This window comes from Notechis scutatus, chromosome 6 (genome assembly GCF_049901735.1).
Source record: "Notechis scutatus isolate UNSWTSFEM ecotype Mainland chromosome 6, rNotScu1.2, whole genome shotgun sequence".
Classification (NCBI taxonomy): Eukaryota; Metazoa; Chordata; class Lepidosauria; order Squamata; family Elapidae; genus Notechis; species Notechis scutatus.
In genome coordinates, this window is record NC_142014.1 from 8,883,900 (window position 1) to 8,904,594 (window position 20,695).

Genomic DNA, 20,695 nt, shown 5'->3' on the forward strand with positions numbered 1-20,695 from the left:
GTCTGCACAGGCTTCCAGCGAACCACAACAGGCCAGGGGTTGGAGACGCCTCGCTGAAGGAACCTATACCTAAAATCTCAGGCTCCTCCAGGTCATGGGCAGGTCTACCCTGTAGGAGGGTAATTGTTTTCCATTCTTTTGATACCTCCTAGAGCAGGGGTCTCCAACCTTGGCAACTTTAAGACTTGTGGAGTTCAACTCCCAGAGTTCCTCAACCAGCAAAGCTGGGAGTTGAAGTCCACAAGTCTTAAAGTTGCCAAGGTTGGAGACCCCTGTCCTAGAGCAAGACAGTAAAGTGCTTTGGGAAAAAGTTCTACAGGGCCTTGTACAATTAATGTTAATTCTTTTTATTTGCTGGCATGAACAATTTTATGTTTATATCCTGCCGATATTGATTACCTAACTCATCCTTCTATAATTGACATACAAAAGCTTTGTTAAACACCTGCTGCTTGCTTGCAGCTTGATAGCCCTATGGCCAGAGAGCTTTGCATGAAAAGCCAGACAGTTTCTAAATTGTGTCTTTCTAAAAAAAATGTCAAGTTACCAAGAAGGATCATAGCAGCTATGGAACTGCTTGCAAAGTAAAGATTGGGCCTAAACAGGTGGATCCTAAATTTCAGTAGTATCATTCCTATTTCTGTACTCAGAACAGCACCGTTAGCAATCTGGACTTAACAATATCCAAGGCCTTTAAGTTATTATACATATGCTTGTACCTAAGACCCATATAACATCTGAGAGATGAATTTGGCTTTAGAAAGTATGTTTATGGATATATTCTTGCCTGTATATATATAAAAGAAACACGGTCCTTAGCGCTATTATTGGCCTTTTCAAAAAATAGATTTAATTTGTTCATGCCAGATTCCAGAGGGCTGCAGTGCTATTCTAGGATATTTAAAGTATAAAACGTGGTCTGCATTGTTACTTGATATTTGAAATATTTGAATCCCTTTGAGAAAACTATGATTTTGGTTTTAGAATACTTTACTGTGGGCCTTTCTTCCTTTACAAGAAACTGCTGAAATATGAATTGGGGCCACAATGACTTTGTCATCAGGATAGAGAGTAGCATACAGCGATCTATTTTTAATTGTGGAATTATTCTTTCATTAAAGTGATGATCATTGATTTCATCTGGATATTGAAAAAAAGAGATCCAGAGTACAATCCTGCTTTGTTTCTTTCTGAATCAACATATTTGCAATGAGGTAGCCATAACTACCACTAACTTGTGTAACTGTTTCAGCGCAAGTTTCTAATTAAGCCAAGTAATTACCAATTCGTGGATGAAACACATCCCACTGGATTCTTTCTGTAGGGATGGAATCATAAGCTGAATTTAAATTGATAATGGGAATATATAAAGAGATATGTGTGCATTTTTTTCTTCATTAATCATGTCTGATTCTCAGAAACTGCCTAGAAAAGGGTTTTTTTGGGCAAGATTTTGGAAGTGGTTTTGCCATTGTCTACTTCCTAGGACTGAGATAAAATGGACTGGCTCAAGATCACTCAGCTGCCTTTGTGCCTATGGCAGAACTAGAATTTCTGTTGTCCCAGATTCTGGCCTGATGCTTAACCACTATCCTAGACTGCCCCCTTGAATGCATATATTTATCTGCCAGAAACTGAGATACCTCCATGATGGCTCTTAGTATTTCTTGCCACATATTGTTTTAAAATGAAACTGATTCCTTCTAGATTTCTTATTTCCAATATACATTTCCAATAAAACTATGCTTAGATTTTACTCAGTCCTTTCCCAGCTCAAATTGCCCATGATCTGTGTGACCCTCAATTACTATGGTTGCACCTTGTCTGTTGTACTGGTGGCGGCTCAGTGGTTTTTGTCTCAAGCTGGGTTTTCTGTGACCAGCTATTTCTGGCCCCTCTTTGGCTTCATCCTATTTAGACTTTCTATACCATCTTAGGCCATGCTGGGTTCTTCTAAAGGTACTAGGGTCCTGCTGAACATTATTGATTAATTATGCCTGTCAGGTGGCATCTACTAGACTACAGAAATATAGATGATCATTGAATCGTATGCACCTATTCTTTCTCTTTTCATTCCTCAACTCTTCTTGCTTTGTTTCCATATCTTTCAGTTATCCACATTTTCATTTCCTTTCTCTGTCACCCACATTCCGGATTCCTGGTTAAAGGACCAAATAAGAAAAAAGAAAATCCCTAAAATGTGATGGGACAGAAAGGAATGTAAGCCACAGTCCTTCCTGTCACATGGAAGAAATAAAAATATGAGGAGCAGCTTAGAGAACCTCCAATAGAAAAATGTGTAAGAGCAGATATCAAGATGATGCTGACCTATATTACTATTCAAAAGTAACTATGATGTGGAAAAGATGCCAAATTGCATAAAATGTACAAAAACTAAGCTCATACAGTGACAATACTTATCAGAGGAAAAAAAATAGTTTTAAGTACTCATACAAAGGAATTAAACTTAGAACATTTGTTAGCTTTCCTGTTCTTCTGGAGAACCAATGTCTTATGGCACAGTTCTATGTGAATTTTTATTCAAAAATAATGTTCTGGCAAATTCCAGCTTTATTATAGAATTGTAACATTTTTCATTTAATTCATTTTTTTACTTTAAAAAAAATATGTTATTTCTTGACAATGCATGCATTTTTCTTTGTAGTTTTTGCTCTTTTTGTCATTTTAAAAGCAATAAAATATTTTTTTTAAATTCTAGTTTTAATCAGAAAAATGATTGAATAATCAGTTTTGATGCAAAAAGAATCTCAGCTTTTTCTTCATAGACAACTTTTTCTCTTCTGCTTCACAACTGACTCCAGTTTTCAAAGGTGCTATTTTTTTCCACCTGGAAAGGGAAGAATTATATGGCATAGCTTTCTTTTCCTACCTTCTAAGGTAAACGTTCATCCTGAAATGAACCTGCTTGAGATACAGGAAAATGTATTCCTTGTCCTAGAAGGAACTGTAATCCCGGTGAAGGGCAGATGCCATCACAATTTAAGTAGAGGGTTATTTTCATTACGTCTCCTGTTGCAGTCATCTTGAATTTTGGTGAAATACTGTAACAGTTTCCACACTTTCTGTACCCGCTTATCCAAAGCCAAAATAGGCAAGACTTGAATAAACATACAAACCTCATGTGTTCTCATAATGGCAGGTTTAATTTTAATAACATACAGTAGTACATTATTAGATTCTGTTAGGACTGTTGCATCCAAGCAAATACATTGGATTTTATTCAGAAAGTTTAGGTAATTTTAATGTACAGCAAGACATCATCTAATTATAGACTGATTTTGATACTTTTCTTCAGCTGTCTAAAATAACACTAGTGAAGAGATTCTGCATTACTTTCCCTCCTCTAGTCCAAATTGATCCTGTTATTGCAAAGTATCGTTTCAGCTACTAATGACCTGGAGTCATGATAGTCTTGTTTTGAATTTATAACAACAATGAAGAAAAGGCATCCCGGGGGGGGCGGAGCTGGCGTCACGACGATACGGCATGCGATCTTGGAGGTCTGAGATCGCTGCCGATATCTTTGCTCCTGGACGACCCTATCGGATCTAAACCGTCCTGAAGAGACGGTGAAAGTGAAGAGTGCATCCTGTCGATCCCAGGGATACCGCAAAGTCCCTGGTAAATCCAGGAGAAGCTCTTCTTGCCAGCGGCAAAGAGGCAGCCATTAAAGCTGCTGAAGTTGGGACAGCTCCGAAAGGAAAGAGAACGGAAAGTGAGTGTGTGCCGGTTTGGTGAGAATTTTTTCTTTACTTTAAGATTTGGAAGGACACCCTAAGGAAAAGAATCTGTAAAAGTTTTGACAGAAGTGATTAAGTGGCGATTTTAAACAGGAATGTCAAAGTAATGATTTTTTTTTCATTGCTGGATTTTCTATACATGATCTTATATTTTGAAACTGGACTGGTTTTTTCTTTTTCATCTATTCTTTTTCTCCTTTTTTATTTTGTAACTATTTTAGGCTAGAGACTCCCATTTAGTTATTTCTTTTTAAAGTATCTTTTTCTTTTTTTATTAATTCTTATTGCATTTTGCTTGGAAAAGGAGGGGGAAAGTGAAAGCAAAGAAACTTTGTAACACTGCCAACTAGAGGCTTGGAAATATTTTATTTCTCTTGTGACCAGACAAAGCTGAGAAAGAAAGAACTGAGACTTTTTTTCAAGGACATTGCTATTTGATAAGATGGAGGGAAGAGCATGGGGGAGTGTTATTGTAAGTGCTCTTCTGGTTTTCTATCAACAGCTGGAGTCTGGTGCTGAAGGTTATAGAAAAGAAAAGGTGATAAGTTGCTGGAGAAGAGTGTTATAACAAGAGCCTTGGATAACTAAACAAAGTGCAGTGAGTTTTCTTGATTTTTTTTAAGCTGTGCTACCCCCCCTCAACAGTTTACTTTTTGAAATAGCTATTTGGACCTTTAGTTCTTTGGAACTTGTCTTTGCTTTTTTTTTCTTTATGCTTGTCTTTGGAAGTTAATTTTTTACGTTTGTTTTTTATTTTAAAAGAAAAGTTTTAGTATTAATGATTCCCTTCCTTTTCTTTTTAAGGGAGTAGCCTTTTTTTTTTCTTCTCTTTTTGATTATCTGGTATTTTTGTTTTTCCATCTACCTCCAATACTGGTCTTTTCTTTCTTTTTATCTTCCCGGCTTTTTTTTTCCTTTTTCTCTTATGCAGTCTTTTATATTTGAGACCTCTTAATTGGATTAAGGTGTTGAAGAACCTGAAGAATTTTTCCCTTTTTTTTTTTTTTTTAGCTTTTTATTCTTCACTTTTCCGTCTTTTTTAGGATTTTACAACTTTTTCTCCTTTGTGTATGTTTATGGTTTTTTTCCTTCATTTTTGAATTTTCATTGTTATCTAACTAATTGATTGGATTAAGGTATACAAGAACCTGAAGAAATTCTTTTTTCTTTTTTTATTATTATTACTATTTGGTTTCTTTTTTCCTACTATTTTTATTTGGAATTGCAATTGGTTACTTTACAATCGGATTAAGGTCTAGAAGAACCTGAAGATTTTGAATTGTTTGAAATGAGTAGGAAATTAACAATTACCAGTTCTTCAACTTCTACTTCCTCCTCTCCACCATCTGGAGGACAACGTTTAATACAGACATGTTAAGGCAAGAGAAAGAACAAGAAAAAGAAAAAGTGACCCTGCAGATGATTATGCAAGGAATTCAAAACATTCAAACAAGATCAGAGAATATTGAAAAGAGAATAGAGAACATCGAACAAAGAACAGAGAACATTGAACAAAGAACAGGGAAAACTGATGAAAAAGTCGAGAACATCCAACAAATGATGATGAAGTATGATGAGAGACTACTAAAAATTGAAGAAGAAGATAAACAAAGAGATAAGATTGGAGACATTGATACCAGATTAACTGTGGTTGAACAAGATAAAAGTGGTATGCTGAGATGGGAGATGGACAGATCAGAATTTTATCTCAGATTCTAAAACATAGAGGAAGAAAAAGGACAAACTCTAGCTGAGATGATAGAAATATTGGCTGAAGCTTTGGAAATAACGGAAGAGAAGATGATGAATGGAATAGATGAGATTTATCGAGTCTTCACAAGATACGCAATGAGAAATAGCCTACCAAGAGAAGTTCACATCAGATTTACAAAGAAAGCCATTAAAACGCAAATATTGCAAGTGGCAAGAGAGAAAACATTGAAATATAAAGATAAGGAGATTGTGGTTTTGAAACAAGTACCAAGAAGAGTGAGAGAGATGAGAAGGGAATACCGATTCTTGACCAAATTGTTACTTTAAAAAGAGGTGAATTATAGATGGCTGATTCCAGAAGGTTTAATGTTCACATGGCAAGAACAGAGATACAGAATTGATTCAATTGAGAAGCCTGAATCATTTTATACAGAATTTTTCAGAGGGAAAGAGGAAGAGGCAGAAAAAGAAATTTCACTAATTGAATTCCAAGAGGACTGCCAAATGACGACTGAAAAAGAGGAAGGTACAGTAGGTGGAAAGGAGGAAGCCAAAGGCCAATGTGAACCAAGATCCACGAGAGCTGCCAATCCTAATTATAAAATATAATCATGGAAGAGAAAAAATTGATTACAATTAATATAAATGGACTTAATTCAGCCATTAAAAGAAGGAAAACTTTCCATAAATTAGAGAAATTTGATATAATCTGCCTACAAGAAGTACATATTAAAAAGCAATGTGAACAATTGTTGATACAGCCAAAACTAGGGAAAATATTTACCTCCTTGACACAATGCAAGAAAAGAGGAGTGGTTTTATATATTAAAGAGACTATTTCAGCTAAATTGATTTATACTGATGACGACAGAAGAATACTAATGGTGGAAATAAAGGATAATAATACGAAAACACTCCTGATTGCAATCTTTGCCCTGAATGATAAACAAGAATAATTTTATAAAAAATTACATATCAAAATAATTGAACTGGACTATGCTAATATAGTTATGATGGGAGATTTTAATGGAATTGTAGACAACAAACTGGACTATACAGCACAGAAAACAATAAAGCAAAACAGAAAGACTCTCCCTAAATCTTTTTTTAATATGGTAGATGAAATAAACTTAAAAGATACATGGAGAGAAAGAAATGCTAAAACTAAACAATACACCTTCTACTCAAATAGACACTTATCATGGTCCAGAATAGATATGATATGGATGTCAGCAGAATTGTTAACAAATATCCAAGAAATAAATATTGAAACAAGTACTTGGGCAGATCACAATCCAATGACAATTAAATGGAAAGGACAAAGAAGAAGATCTAGATGGACGCTAAATAATACTATTTTAAAGGAAAAAGACTTCACACAGTGGATGGAGAAAGAAATCCAAAATGTATGGGATACAATGAAGGCATATGCCAGAGGCTTGATAATAGACTATACAAGGAAAAGAAATACCATGAAAAGATTAGCCTCTAAGGCATTAAAGGATGAGTATAAAGGACTTGAAAAAGAACTACAGAAAATGCCACAGAAAAAGGACATTAAGTTAAAAATGGATATAACTAAACATAAAATGGGTCTAATAGAAAAAGAAGAATTAGCACAGAAAATTATAGGTGCTAAACAGAATTACTTTGAAGATGCAAATAAACCAGGTAGATGGTTAGCATATAAATTGAAAAAAAAGAAAGAATCAAGGAAAATATTGCAATTAATAGATGATCAAGGCCAAGTTTACTATGGTAGTAAAGAGAAGAAGGAAATCATTTGAGACTATTATGGGAAACTATACACACAAGAGAATATTGATGAGGAAAGAGTCAAACAGTACCTACAGAGTGCTAAGTTACCCTAGATACCTAAAGAGATTGAAACAATGTTAGAAAGCAATATAACGATGATGGAGTTAACTGAAGCACTCAAGAAGCAAAATAATGGAAAGGCACCAGGCCCAAATGGACTTCCGGCAGAATTTTACAAAACATTACAAGAATCGTTGAATCTTCCATTGCTAGAAGTTATGAATGAAGTTATGTTAAAGAAGAGGATACCTAAATCATGGTCAGAAGCTTATATTACACTTGTTCCAAAAGAGGAGGCCGATCCATTACAAATTAAGAACTATAGATCTATTTCCCTACTAAACGCAGATTATAAAATTTTTGCTTCAATATTGGCAGAAAGACTTAAAAAATACTTAAATAATTTTATTCATCCTGATCAAAATGGATTTCTGCCAAAGAGACAAATTAAAGACCATATGAAAGTAATCTTGGACACCCTGGAATATTACGAGGCACATCCTGAAAAACAAATGGCTTTGATATTTCTAGATGCACAGAAGGCATTTGATAATGTGAATTGGCGATTCATGTTGTTACTGCTGGAACAGATGGGCTTTGCTAGAAAATTTATTCAAGCAATAGAAGCTATATATCATAAGCAAACGGCAAAGGTAATGATAGAGGGAGAACTGACAGACTCTATTGATATAAGAAAAGGAACAAGACAAGGGTGCCCACTATCACCTCTGTTGTTTGTGTTAACTTTGGAAGTGCTAAATAGAAATATTAGAGATGAAAAGAATATAAAAGGGATGAAAATTAAAAAGGAAGAATTTAAGTTGCAAGCATTTGCAGATGATCTGGTTTTCATCTTAGAAGACCCACTAGAAACAGCATCAAAATTGATAGAAAAGATAGAGACATATGGAAATGTGGCTGGTTTGAAAATAAACAAAGATAAGGCAAAGATCTTGACAAAGAATATGCTATCAAGACAAAAGGAAGAACTGGCAGTCCTATTGAAAATTCAGGTCACGAATAAGATCAAGTACTTGAGCAAGATGCAGTGCACTAAAAGAAAATAATTATATCAGATAGCGCTAGATTTGGCGAAATGGGAAAATTTACAACTGTCACTAATAGGGAGAATTTCAACAATCAAGATGAATATATTACCCAGAATTTTATATTTGTTTCAAACAATTCCAATTAGGCTTGGAAAAGACTATTTTGAAGATTTAAATAAAATTGGGTTGAAATTTATATGGCAAGGTAAGAAAGCGAGAATAAAGTTAAAACTTTTGCAAGATGCTAGAATAAGAGGAGGATTTGGTTTGCCTAATTGGGAGTTGTATTACCAAGCTACAAATTTGATGTGGGTTAAGGAATGGATAACATTAAGAAATACTAGATTGTTGACATTAGAAGGACATGATCTGTTGTTGGGGTGGCATGCTTTTTTATGGTATAAAGGAACTAAAACACAAAGGTACTTTAGAAGACATTATATACGGGAGTCTCTGTGGTTAAACTGGGAGAAGATTAAAAGACAATGTTATTTGAAAATTCTTGTCTGGCTATCAATTATTGAAGCATTTTCTTATCCTATAATATACAAAAAGGAACAAACAGATATGGTGAAATATTGAATGAAAAGGGTGAACTTAAATCTATACAAAAACTAGAGGAACAAGGTATAAAGATGAATTGGTTTTCATATGCGCAAATACATTCAGGGTATGATAAAGATTTTAAAATAGAAGGTTTCTATGATAAACTGACTGACTTCGATAAGATTTTGACAGGTACTGATGAAAAGGTGATTAAAAAATTGTATGGATATTTATTAGAAGTTAAACTAGAAGAAGAACAAGTTAAAGAAACTATGATTGCTTGGGGGAAGAATTTTGGATATGGGATTGATCTAGAGAAATGGCAAAAATTGTGGTCTCAAAATTATAAAATGACAATGTCAACAGCATATAAAGAAAATCTGTATAAGATGTTTTACAGGTGGCATTTTCCCCCAACAAGAATAGCAAGAATGTTCAAGAATAAATCTGAAAAATGTTGGAAATGTCATCAGATACCTGGCTCATATTACCATATGTGGTGGACTTGTGCGGATGCTAAAAAATACCGGACTAAAATCCACACGTGGTTGGAAAAATGACAAAAAAGCATATAGACTTGAAACCAGAGATATTTTCAGAGATATACCTGAAATATATAGTAAAGATTTGAAATACCTGATTGTAAATGTATTAACAGTGGCTAGGATTGTATTTGCTAAAAATTGGAAAAATGAGAAAATACCATCACAGGAGGAAATTATTAAGAAAATATTGGAATGTGCTGAAATGAGTAAATTGACATTTGAAATTAGAGAACAGGATGATAAACAATTTTATAAAGTTTGGGATCTATTCTATCAGTGGTTAGACAATAAAGTATAGTAACGAAATATGTAGACTTTTAGAAAGTACTAAATATATAAAGATGTATTCTTTTCATATTATATCTACAAAATGTTTTTAGGATAGATTTGGGATGATAATATGAATTGTCACAAAACAAATTAAGTAAAATATGATTATTTTCCAAAGCATGAATGAATAAAAGTATAGTCAAATGATTGATTAATAATGATACCAATGTATTTAATATTGGATTGAAAATATGAGATCATATACAATGTAATTGTAATTGAAGACTATGAAATGGAAGCACAAAACAATTTGTAAACCAACCGGCACACTGTATGTACACCTATGGAAGATGGCCTGATGTTTTTATGTTTTGTTTGTTTATGTTTGTTTTAAAAACCAATAAAAATTTAAAAAGAAAAGGCATCCCTCTTCTTATTTATTTACATATATCCTGTTTTTATTATTTTTATAAATAGCTCAAGGTGGTGAACATACCTAATATTCCTTCCTTCTCCTTTTCCCCACAACAACAATAATCCAGGGAGGTGAACTGGTTGAAAAAGAGTGACTGGTCCAAAGTCACTCAGGTGGCTTTCATGCCCAAGATAGCGCTAGAATTTAACACTGGTTTCTTTCTTTTACTTTTTTTATAAATAGTATTGAGTAAATATTAAAATATTGGACACAGTGCGACCTTCCTGGCTTTGCCATACATACTGTAACATAAAACAAATAACCTTCTACTTATCATACATTGCTAAGTTTATACTACATCCAGTATATTCATTTATATTTACAACATAAAACCTCGTGATTTGCTACCAGTCTGCTGGTTTCTAAGCCAGTACCTTAACTACTAGACCAAACTGGCTCTTACTTGAATGTTTTCTTTCTAAGTTTTCTTTATTTTTCATTATGATAGTTCAATAAAGAAAGAACAAAATTAAGTGCAGTTGTAATAGTTTTCTGTGAGCCTTTGTACAGTCTCACCATATTGATGAATCCCAAATCGCATTGTTTATTGGTATTTATACAGTTATTTGTATTTCTGCATCCCTGTTTGATGGAAATGAACAAACTATAAATATTTTGCTTAAATTCACATGATAATAACAGAATTAAGATAAGTTAACAATGGAGGTGGGGAAGTATTAACAGCAATATTTTATTGATTCTGTCTACCAAGATGTGAAAGAAAGGCAAACTTGGCAACCACAAAAGAGAGAAATACACAACCCTGTTTTTAACTGTCCAGAGAACAACTGGAACAAGAAGAGGAGAGGAAATGAATAAGTCAGTCCTTTTTCAGAAGGAGAAATAGAAGAAGCTGCATAAGGCAAATGTGGTCGTCTCTATTTTATCTTGGTAGAATAGCCATATATGCAACATATGCAAAATTAAACAGAGGTCACTGTTAACAAAGCATGCTTCTGAACTAAAGCTCTTAGCATTCTTCATCATTGCTTAATTTAGCAAGGGTGCATTAGGATTTCTTAGGAACATCTGGAAGGATACAGATTCTCTGTGCCTTTGTGAGGCAATTAGGCAAAATTGGCTGGAGGCCACATTCAATCAGTAGGCTTTCAGTTAAACTCCCCCACACACCCCCATCAGTATCAAACCTGCATACGTACATTTAGTGTAAATAGATAGTTAGTCCATTGACTTACATAGATACACATAGAATAAATATATAAATATCTTCTCATAGTTTAGTTGATAATTTGTTAGCTTGGGCTCTGAATAAAGAATAAGCCTTGGATTCTTGCTTTTTTTCATTCTTGATGAAAAGCCACCAGCTACAAGATATTGATTGAACATCATTCTGAACTGAGTATTTTTGCTTTTAATATTATGGTGAATGCACTTCACTTCCAAGCAGCACTTGCTGTCGCAGAACAAATAGGTTTGAAATTCACCCGCGGCAATGTCCTTGATGGAGTGGGTCTTTCTTCTTTTCTTCCTTCCTTTCTGTGCAAGGATGCAAAATATATGTGGTTCTTTGTCTTCTGCATTTTGTGACAAAAGAATTCCCATTTGAATTGTGGTGCTCTATTCAGCCTCCCTCCGAGCCTGTGATTAACAGCAGTCAGTCTTTGCAAGTATTCTGACGTCATCCAGTGTATGCATAAGCTATGCTATTGTCTTACGGAGAGCAGGAGTTGTGGATTGCAGTATAGTCTCTGCTATCTATTTCTGCTTTCCTGCTCTACAGAAGAGACCCAGACTATTCCTTGTCTTCTGGATTTTAAAACCAATACTCCTGATTTTTTTTTTTCCTTTCAAATCTTTCTGTTGCTACCGCGAAGATTTTTTGCTTTAAGGGCAACAAGAAAGGCTGTCTGTAAAGCGAAGCTTGGGAGAACATAAAAATCTGCCGGTTGGATAGCTGTGGGAACTGCATTGTCTGGCTTCATGATTCCTGCTGTGTAGCAGTCTCATCCCTTCTCTTATAGATTCCCTCTATCTCTCTCCCTTTTAACCCATCCTCTGAAGCATCTGGAGCCAGCCATGTTTGGCACTGAGTCGTCATGTAAGTAAATGGGATGCCTGACCTTGTTATTTCTCTTTTGGAACAGAACTCGCTCCGTGGTTTTGATCCATAGGCAACAACTGTCTGGTATGCTGAATAGCAGCCGTGGAATATGTTATTCTAGTTTAAGAAACTGGGGGGTGCCGTGAAGGTTTTACCCAGCTTTCTCTAGGCATGTCTTTGACACTGGCTGCAAGGCAGGGTAGAATGAATAGGGATGCTGGCGAATCCAGACTACTTGGGGAAAATAATCTGGGATTTGCTCATGAAGGTGTCCAACCTGTATGGATACCTGGATATCTTTGAGATGCTGTCTCTCTCACACCATTATGGCAGATACAGTCGTTTCTAAAGGAGCATTAATGGAGGTGTTTGAAAGACTGGATGGATTAGATGCTGGAAAATTAGAATGTGTTTAATTTAACAAAAGAGTGGTAGCTTTGTGCTATGAAAGAATGGGCATTTCTTGGGTGGGGGGAGGGAATGCTTTGTTTTAGCTTGCTTTATTGGTGTGATGGGGTGGAAAGGACAAGCATTTGGGATACAGTAAGAGGAAGATAATGCCAATCATTTGTGTCATACAGAAATTTGCAAGCTCCATCTGGTGTAGCAGAGGCAGTATGGATGCCTTTTTCTGAAAACTGGATGGATTTGTTTCCTCTTTAAAGAATTTTTTTTTTTTTGGAGAAATCTAAAATGAGAGATGATTGTGATGAGTGTTCATTCCTCAAAGCATTATTGTTGATCACATGGATATATAAGAGCCAGGGAATATTAATAGCCAATGAGGCTAGAAATAATAATTAGATACTATAGACTTCTTCAAAAAAAGAATGACTTAACCTTTCACGATGTAAATGTTTATGACATGGGAATCAGTTTATTTTCCTTTCTAGTTAATCTGAAGAGATTACACAGATTATAGATCATTCAGAACAATAACATTTTAGGGAATCTGGCACTTTAAAAACTGACGGTTTCAAAGGGTTAATTGGTTCTTTTGATTTAGCCTCCCACTCTTTGTAACACAATGCCTGCTCAAGGTCAAGGCAGAACAAAATGCATCATTGCCTGTACATTGTTAGAGGTCTCTTCCTTTCTTTTCCCCTAAAAATGTTTCATTTATGTCATCATTTAATTTTAAGTTGACGATTGCTTTTTTAAATACATTTAACAGATGATATTGGAAATAAAACCGTCAATGCTTTTAACCTCATGAAATGGCCCTTCCCTAAATATCTGGGCAATGTAACTTATAAGAATCCTCATAAGCAGTTCCAGAAGAAAAAAGAAATAAACCTGGACTATTATCGCAACCTTTGTACTAAGGATATATTCTGTAATTATGGCTAATGATGAGTAGAGATATCTAATAAATTGTCCACAGCATAAAGGATTTTGTCATTGAACTATTTAGTGGATCATCAATGTGCTGCTTTAACAGACTGCTCTTCTAGTAACAGCTGGGCAAGCCTTTGTTACTATGACATCCAGATTAATTTTATTTTAAAAGAGTATGTGATGCAATCAAGGCTAAGAACTATTTATTTTATAAAATGTATATTTTCTTTTATTAAAAGCAACAAGTAAAAAACACCGTTCTTCAAAAATTCCACCAACAGAAAATTAAGCAGAGTTAAATGCTATTTTATTTAATTGTAGCTCAGATATTAACACCATCACAACTGATATGAGAGAGTTTTGCAAGGGTTTTTCATTTTCATTTTTATACGTCATTAGCTGTAGGCAGCCATATATTTGCACTTAACTGTGTTGAAAACCTGAGGTTTGTGGTATGCAAGGTTCTATTCACTCCATGTGGAAACGATGAATTACAATTTAAAGGAAACATAATACTGATTTAGTGGCATTTTTCGGCAGTATGTCACTTTGAAAAGTGTTCCAAAAGACTGTTAGTCTTTATGCATTATAAGATAAGTCATTCCTTCCTTGATCTTTTCTTTTAGCCCAAATCTTCCCATTTTGGGGGGAATGGCCTTGCTTCTTGTATCAAACCCCACTCATGTGTTGACCTTATTGATTTTGGTAGGAAACATTTTCAGGTTGTCTATTCCAGTGGCCCCCAACGTTTTGGGCACAAGGGGCTGGTTCTGTGGAGAAAGGTTTTTCCATGGACCGGTGGGGGCGTGGTTTTGCCTGCTGCCTGCATCCCACAAATAGGGCTTTGCTTGTTTGTGCGGCCCAGTTGCTGGCATGCTGCAGACGCTGTCTGGTCACAGTCTGGAGGTTGAGGACACCTGGTCTGTTCTATCCAATATTTGAATTCTTGTTTCAGAATTATTTCAGAATTTCTTCTATCTTTTGCACCCCAAATATGGAAATTACTATTCAAAATTTGGTGAAATCTTCTGAATGAAGGGGTGAATCCAGTACTGTTTTGAGAAGGCAACCAGCATAGATGTAACTCTTCCAAAATTCTTCATGAAAATCTGTTGTCAGCATTTTGAAGAGATCCATTTTTGCAGTAAGAAATAGGGAAGGACTATGAGTCTTCTACCAGGAAATATTCAAATCTTCAGTAAGGAAGTAAGAAGCTACTGACAGTAATTAAAAGAACTTTTCTCAAATATATTTCACAGAGCTTCCCATTAGCGCAATTACATTATGTGAGTTACTCTCTTCTTAACATTAGTTGTAGTTTAAAATCCTTTTAAATTCCTTTCAGAGCTATGTTTAGAATAGTTCTGAAAGATATTTCTATTGTCCTTCTGTCCTGATGCTACTTAATAAACTATAAAAGCTAGGCAGTACAGAACTTCAGTCTGTCCATACAAATATCTTTCTAAGCAACCATGTCATGGGCATAGGGGAAAGAGGCTTATATGCCAACTATTTGTCATTATAACGTCTATGCATGAACAGACAAATAGCTGCATAGGATTGCAAAAATGTATAGAGGTATAATGTTAGGGTTCTTCCTCAAAAGTAGTCTTTCTAAGGTTTTTTTTAGTATTTTGCATTCATTTAAAAAATCAGTTCACAATGAGGATTCCATTTTGTATAAATATGGCTTATTGTCAAAATACACGGCCATCTTAGATGGCCCAATTCAAGAAGCAACCATTAAGCATGGGAATCTGGGGGCCTAGCTTACCTATATGAAAAAGAACAGGCGATAACTATCAAATGCCCCAGATTAAATCCTTAATATATTCAGATAAAAGATTAGTTTATGTTGGAAAGCTCCCAGCCAGCAAGGAGGAGGAATCAAGCTGGGAACTAGCCTTGAGTTCTTGCGCAGCTGCAAGAGATCTAGGCCTGGCCACCCCCACCCCCCAAAGTTCCATGGAACCTTCTCTGTTTGTTCTCAACGGAAGGAAAGCAGTCTGGGAGATTCTTGTACTACAGGTAAAACACAATAAAGTAATCAACTTGAACCTTTCACATGTGGATCTGGTTGCTTGCCCCTGACAGTTGATGTGGTGCAATGGTTAGAGTGCAGTACTGCAGGCTAATTCTGCTGACTGCTGGCTGCCTGCAATTTGGCAGTTCGAATCTCATCAGGCTCAAGCTTGCTATTCTTAGAAATCATTGCCAGTCATTGGAAATAATTTTTTTTTTCCTGATGAGCCTTGCATTCCCTTAGGATGAAAGGGAATGCAATTCCCATTAAGGGATGCATTAAAGTAGATGCTTTGCCAAATCCAAAGGCAGATGAGATTATCCTGTTCCAGCAGCACTTTTCTTCTTTTTCTTACTCTGCTATCCTGTCTTTTTATCCCTTTGCTCATGTCCTAGAACATTCTTAATTCTGGAATTCTCTGAGTGATAATATTGAACAAATATTATGTAAATTTGGATTTCGGAAAAATGTTTCAGTCTTGACTGGAATAAATAAAGATTTGATGCAAGATGAATATCCTAAGAGATAGCATTTCACACATCTACTGAAACAGCTATTTGCTATCAGTTAGCCTTCACAAAGCTGGCCTGGTAATCTGCCGAAATATGTCAAGGAAACCTCACAGCATTTGGCAAGTTCATATCCCAAGACATTTCGAACTTGAAAGAGTAGTGTTCTCAACCTTGACTTGTGCTTGGAAAGAGGCAAATAATGAACTAATGAGAACTAAGTAAGACAACCCGCCCGCCCCTCTACCAGACATCGCTGGAGACAATCCCCATCTCCTGCACTGCTTCAAATTGATTGCTCTTTTCCCTTTCAGAAACCTGCTCCTCCATCTTCATTCTTGGTGAGAAGAGTACGGTGGGGTGAGGCAAATAAGGGGCACCTTTTACAAAATTAAGTATAAGCTGATCAGTTGGCTAGACCTGGCTACAACTCTTTGATTTAAGACTCTTTGGGCTTTTTAACTTCTTAAGATTTGGCAGATACATGTATGTGGACTACATAGGCCAATAAGCTTTGCATTTTGTCATGGGGACAAAAAACTCAATCTTTGCACTTATTGACTGGAAAATCTTAATTTCTGAGGCACTTTTGGTGGGGATTTTTGGGCGAGTCCACTCCAATGCCAGTTCCTTGATGCTCGATAGGCCATATGATTTGTTGATTGATGTAACACCATATTACTATTTCAAAATATCGTTTGGTGTTCAGTCAGCATAGCCACAGCTTTCCTGGAACTTACCAGCAAGAAGATCTTCCACAAATCAATATTCTAGAGACAAATATAAATTGTTAGGTGATGTTCTGCTCTTTCCAGCAACAAAAGCAGAAAACGCCATTGTGGTATATACTTTTAGCTCTGCAGCTGGATAGGGAAACAGTCTTCCAATATATAGCTTGAAACTGAGATAGTGACCCTTCAAAGACTTCTTAAGGAGCCCTAAAATATTCTCAGAAGGGATTTTCTTCCAGGTTCCCACGAACAGCACCACTTTCTTGCCAGATTACCTTCATCCAACTTCAGACAGTGTCAGAACCATGCTGATAACAGGATGAAGGCTCTGCTTTGAGACTACTTCATTTGCAAAAGGTAGACAGGCTATTCTTGAACAAGATGAAATAATAATGTACATGAACGTGAAGCAAGTTTCTTTTTATGCAACCTCTAATACTGTGTGTCATATTTGCTTTGTCTATTTAGTGTTTCAGTTTTTAGTTTCTGTTTTCCTCAGACCACGGCAGTCTTCAGATGTCCTGTTTTCTTAACTGAAACTCTCAGTTACATAGCCTCTTATTTTTGTCTTCTTCCCAGACGGCTGAGGCATCTTCCATTAGCAATCTATGTAGAAAATTACTGGAATGAGCCAGTGCCATAGACTATTGTACAATATGATCTGTATAGTATACTGCTTCAGACTAAATTAGGAGCCGCATTTAAAAGACTGGAATTGCCGGTTCAGAAGGAAGAATAAGAATGGCTTGGTGATCAAATAAATAAATAAATAAAATAAATAAATCTTTTGTTTTAGCCTGGCCAGCACTTAATACTGATAGTCATTCAGCTGGGATTCAGTATACTTGAATACAATCTGTGTGGCAGCATGTTCCCTTGCACTATTCTCAGCAATTCTGAAAATGAGGAATTTCCATTTCATTTGCATCTTTTTTTTAAAAAGTAAATAAACAAGTATAACTAGTTTATTTGTGTTCCCAAAATTCATGAAGTCTGTCTACAGAGGGGTCTTTTTCATTCCCATGTAATGTATTTTTTTTAATGGCATTGTTCAAGGATTAAAGATGTTCAAGGATTAAAGATTAAAGATAAATATTATGCAGCAGCTTTTCTTGGGCTGATGTGCAAATTTTTTATTCATTCTGACTTTGTCACCTGCATAATCTATAAGCTTTTTTGGTCTCAAACTTCTAGTACAAAAGAAACAATATTATTAGCTCTTTGCTTCAAAATGCAGGTGTATGTATGTATGTATGTATGTATGTATGTATGTATGTAATATGATTAACTGATATATAGTATTTAGTGTGATGAACCAGGGAGTGTTACCAAGACTTTACACAACATTTTGGGAATGAGGATTGGATAACATAAAGTACTCTATATCTAGCAACATTAAGAACTATAGAGAAAGATAATTCCGATTTGATTATTATATGTAGCTATAGTTCTTAGCGTTCAGCTTTGTTTTTGCTTTCAAAGAACCAAGGAAAATGAACCAAGTTTTCATAAGATCAGATCTGGTTGCTTTGAGGCAAGGAGCAGTAGAACACAGATCTATGTTAAACTAAATTCACTAACTTGACAATAAATCAATATATTATGATATTGTGATATTTAAATATTTCTTAACAGGCAAATTTAGTATAATTATTTATTTTAAGGATATACTATGGATTTACTATTGGCATTTAGATTTACTAATTCTTTTCTAGAAAATCTTTAATCAAATTCTGTATTATTAAATATGGGTTTTTTTTGTTTAATATTCAGGTAAAGCAACATTTGCAGTTCTTTCCCCCATTTTTTATTCTCACAGTCCTGTGGGTCCTGTTAAGCAGAGAGATAATATTACATTGCTGCTAACAATATAAATGATAATATTTATTAAGGCCAACCAACTAAGAATATTTTATTTATTTATTACTTCAGCATCTGTGCTGTTCCATTTCCAGGGACTCTGAGCAGAAACATATTGTTATATTTGATGGTAGCTTCGATCCGGTCCTTTCATTTTCATTAATGTTTCATATGCATTTTAAAATCATTCAAAATAAAATTATTATTAATAATACTGAAATAAATGTCCCCATGTAACCCCGCTTTTTGTGAGAGTGGGCCTTGGGATGCTCCAAAGAGGTTGAGAGCTATGCTGGCTGTAGTGTATTCTACCAGAAAGGTCATCCATGCCAGACAGTTCTTAGCAGAAGGGTCAGACTAAGTGTATCACCCAACCCATTTAATATGGTGAGAAAACTATGATGAGAAAATTGAAGGCAAAAATTCTTATACTGGTTTGGTCATTGACTGAGTGAACAAGGACCACAAGAGATGTCAGAGTTTCTGGGCGTCTGTCAACAAGTGACAACAGAAATAAGGAGCTATGGCTGGGCAACCAGTACCTAGCTGTCTAGGATTACTGGAAGAACAACAACTACAAACAAGCAAAAGTATAGTGTGTTTTAAAATTGTATCACTATGACCTCATATTGCAAACTGGAACCAACAAAGCTAGAATACTTAAAGTGAATGTTTGAACACCGAAAAAGAATCTGTCCAGATTCAAATACCACTAAACAACAATTGGAAGATTACTGAAGATTTATTACCAGGTATAAAATATTCACGGAAACAGAACCAGAAGTGATTCTGAAAAACTGTGAAAATGATAATAGAAAAAAAAATCAGAATTGGCAATATAAAGGAGGCAACTGGCATAAACTACACAGAAAATGTAATAAGATAACCAATTAGAGGTCATCATAGAAACAACCTATGAACAGACCCCCTGACAGGAAGAATTAAAAATGAAGATTGTGGCATATGCAGAATTATCAATAGACAGGCAGAAGACCACCAACACTGAAAGTAGTGCACAAAAAAGACCTGACATTTATAGTGAAAGATATGACTAAAGTGCTTGCAAAAGTTAAAATAACATCAATTGAACAGACCAATCAGTTTGCCCTATAGTACAGCTGTGGTGGTTATAGACAAACTAGGTATACAAATTATAACAGCAAAAGCAAAATTGTATTCAATTCCAAAGTGGATGATCAGACTGCAGGCCAAAATTAAAAAAAAAAAATTAAGATCAGGTGCAAGAAATTTAAAAACATGAAAGTATAATGCAAGGATAAGGCTAATAATAAATATTGGCTAGCACCAGAAAATTTTGAAATCTTACAGCAACAAATAACCAAAAAAAAATCTGAGAAGATTGATTGCTATGTGGCACATATCAGCCAATTTATACAGAATAGCTATTTCAATCAGACTAGAGGCGATTCTACCAAACGATAAATGGGAATATAAACTTTGAAAAAAGGAAAACCAAACAAAAAGGAAACAATCTAGTTTTGGAAAAATCTATGGGAAACTCAAAAAGACTATGACAAAAATGCTAAATGGAAAAGGAATTTGAAGGTGAATTTAGTAAAAATCAAATGGAAGACCTAATAATAAAAGCCGTTAAAATTGTTGACTGATAATATACTTGCCTACAATGTTTAAATTACTCACAGACATAATAGTGGACAACCTTCCAGTAGAACAGAAAGGAGACAAAATAAACGCAGAGCTACAAAAGATCAACACTTTTCAGATATTCCTGTAACATATGGCGTGACAACATTGTTTCATTTATTGTTCTCTGCTAAAGAGAAAGCAATCTTGTCATTCCATAGGAATATCTGAAAAGCTCAGGAGGGTTTTCAGCCAACACAACATACATGCACACTTTAAAAGGAAGAATACACTAAGGCAGTAGCTTGTCCACCCCAAGGATAAAACACCCAGACACAAACTGAGCAACATGATATATGACATACAATACAGTGAGACAATGACACTGAG

At 35.2% G+C, this 20,695-nt stretch overlaps 1 protein-coding gene across 8 annotated transcripts in view; it reads left to right on the forward strand.

Annotated features, from left to right (window-relative positions):
* Positions 1-20,695, forward strand: part of ST7 (suppression of tumorigenicity 7) — a 123,147-nt gene that overhangs the window by 19,439 nt on the left and 83,013 nt on the right. Inside the window, exon 1 of one of the 8 annotated variants that reach the window (XM_087969324.1) lies at positions 12,084-12,236. The exons of the other annotated variants lie outside the window; for them this stretch is intronic. Within the exon in view, the coding sequence (XP_087825450.1) occupies positions 12,215-12,236 (22 nt within the window). The 5' untranslated portion in view covers positions 12,084-12,214. Of the gene's footprint in view, positions 1-12,083; positions 12,237-20,695 lie in introns of those variants that run through there. 8 annotated transcript variants of the gene reach the window in all.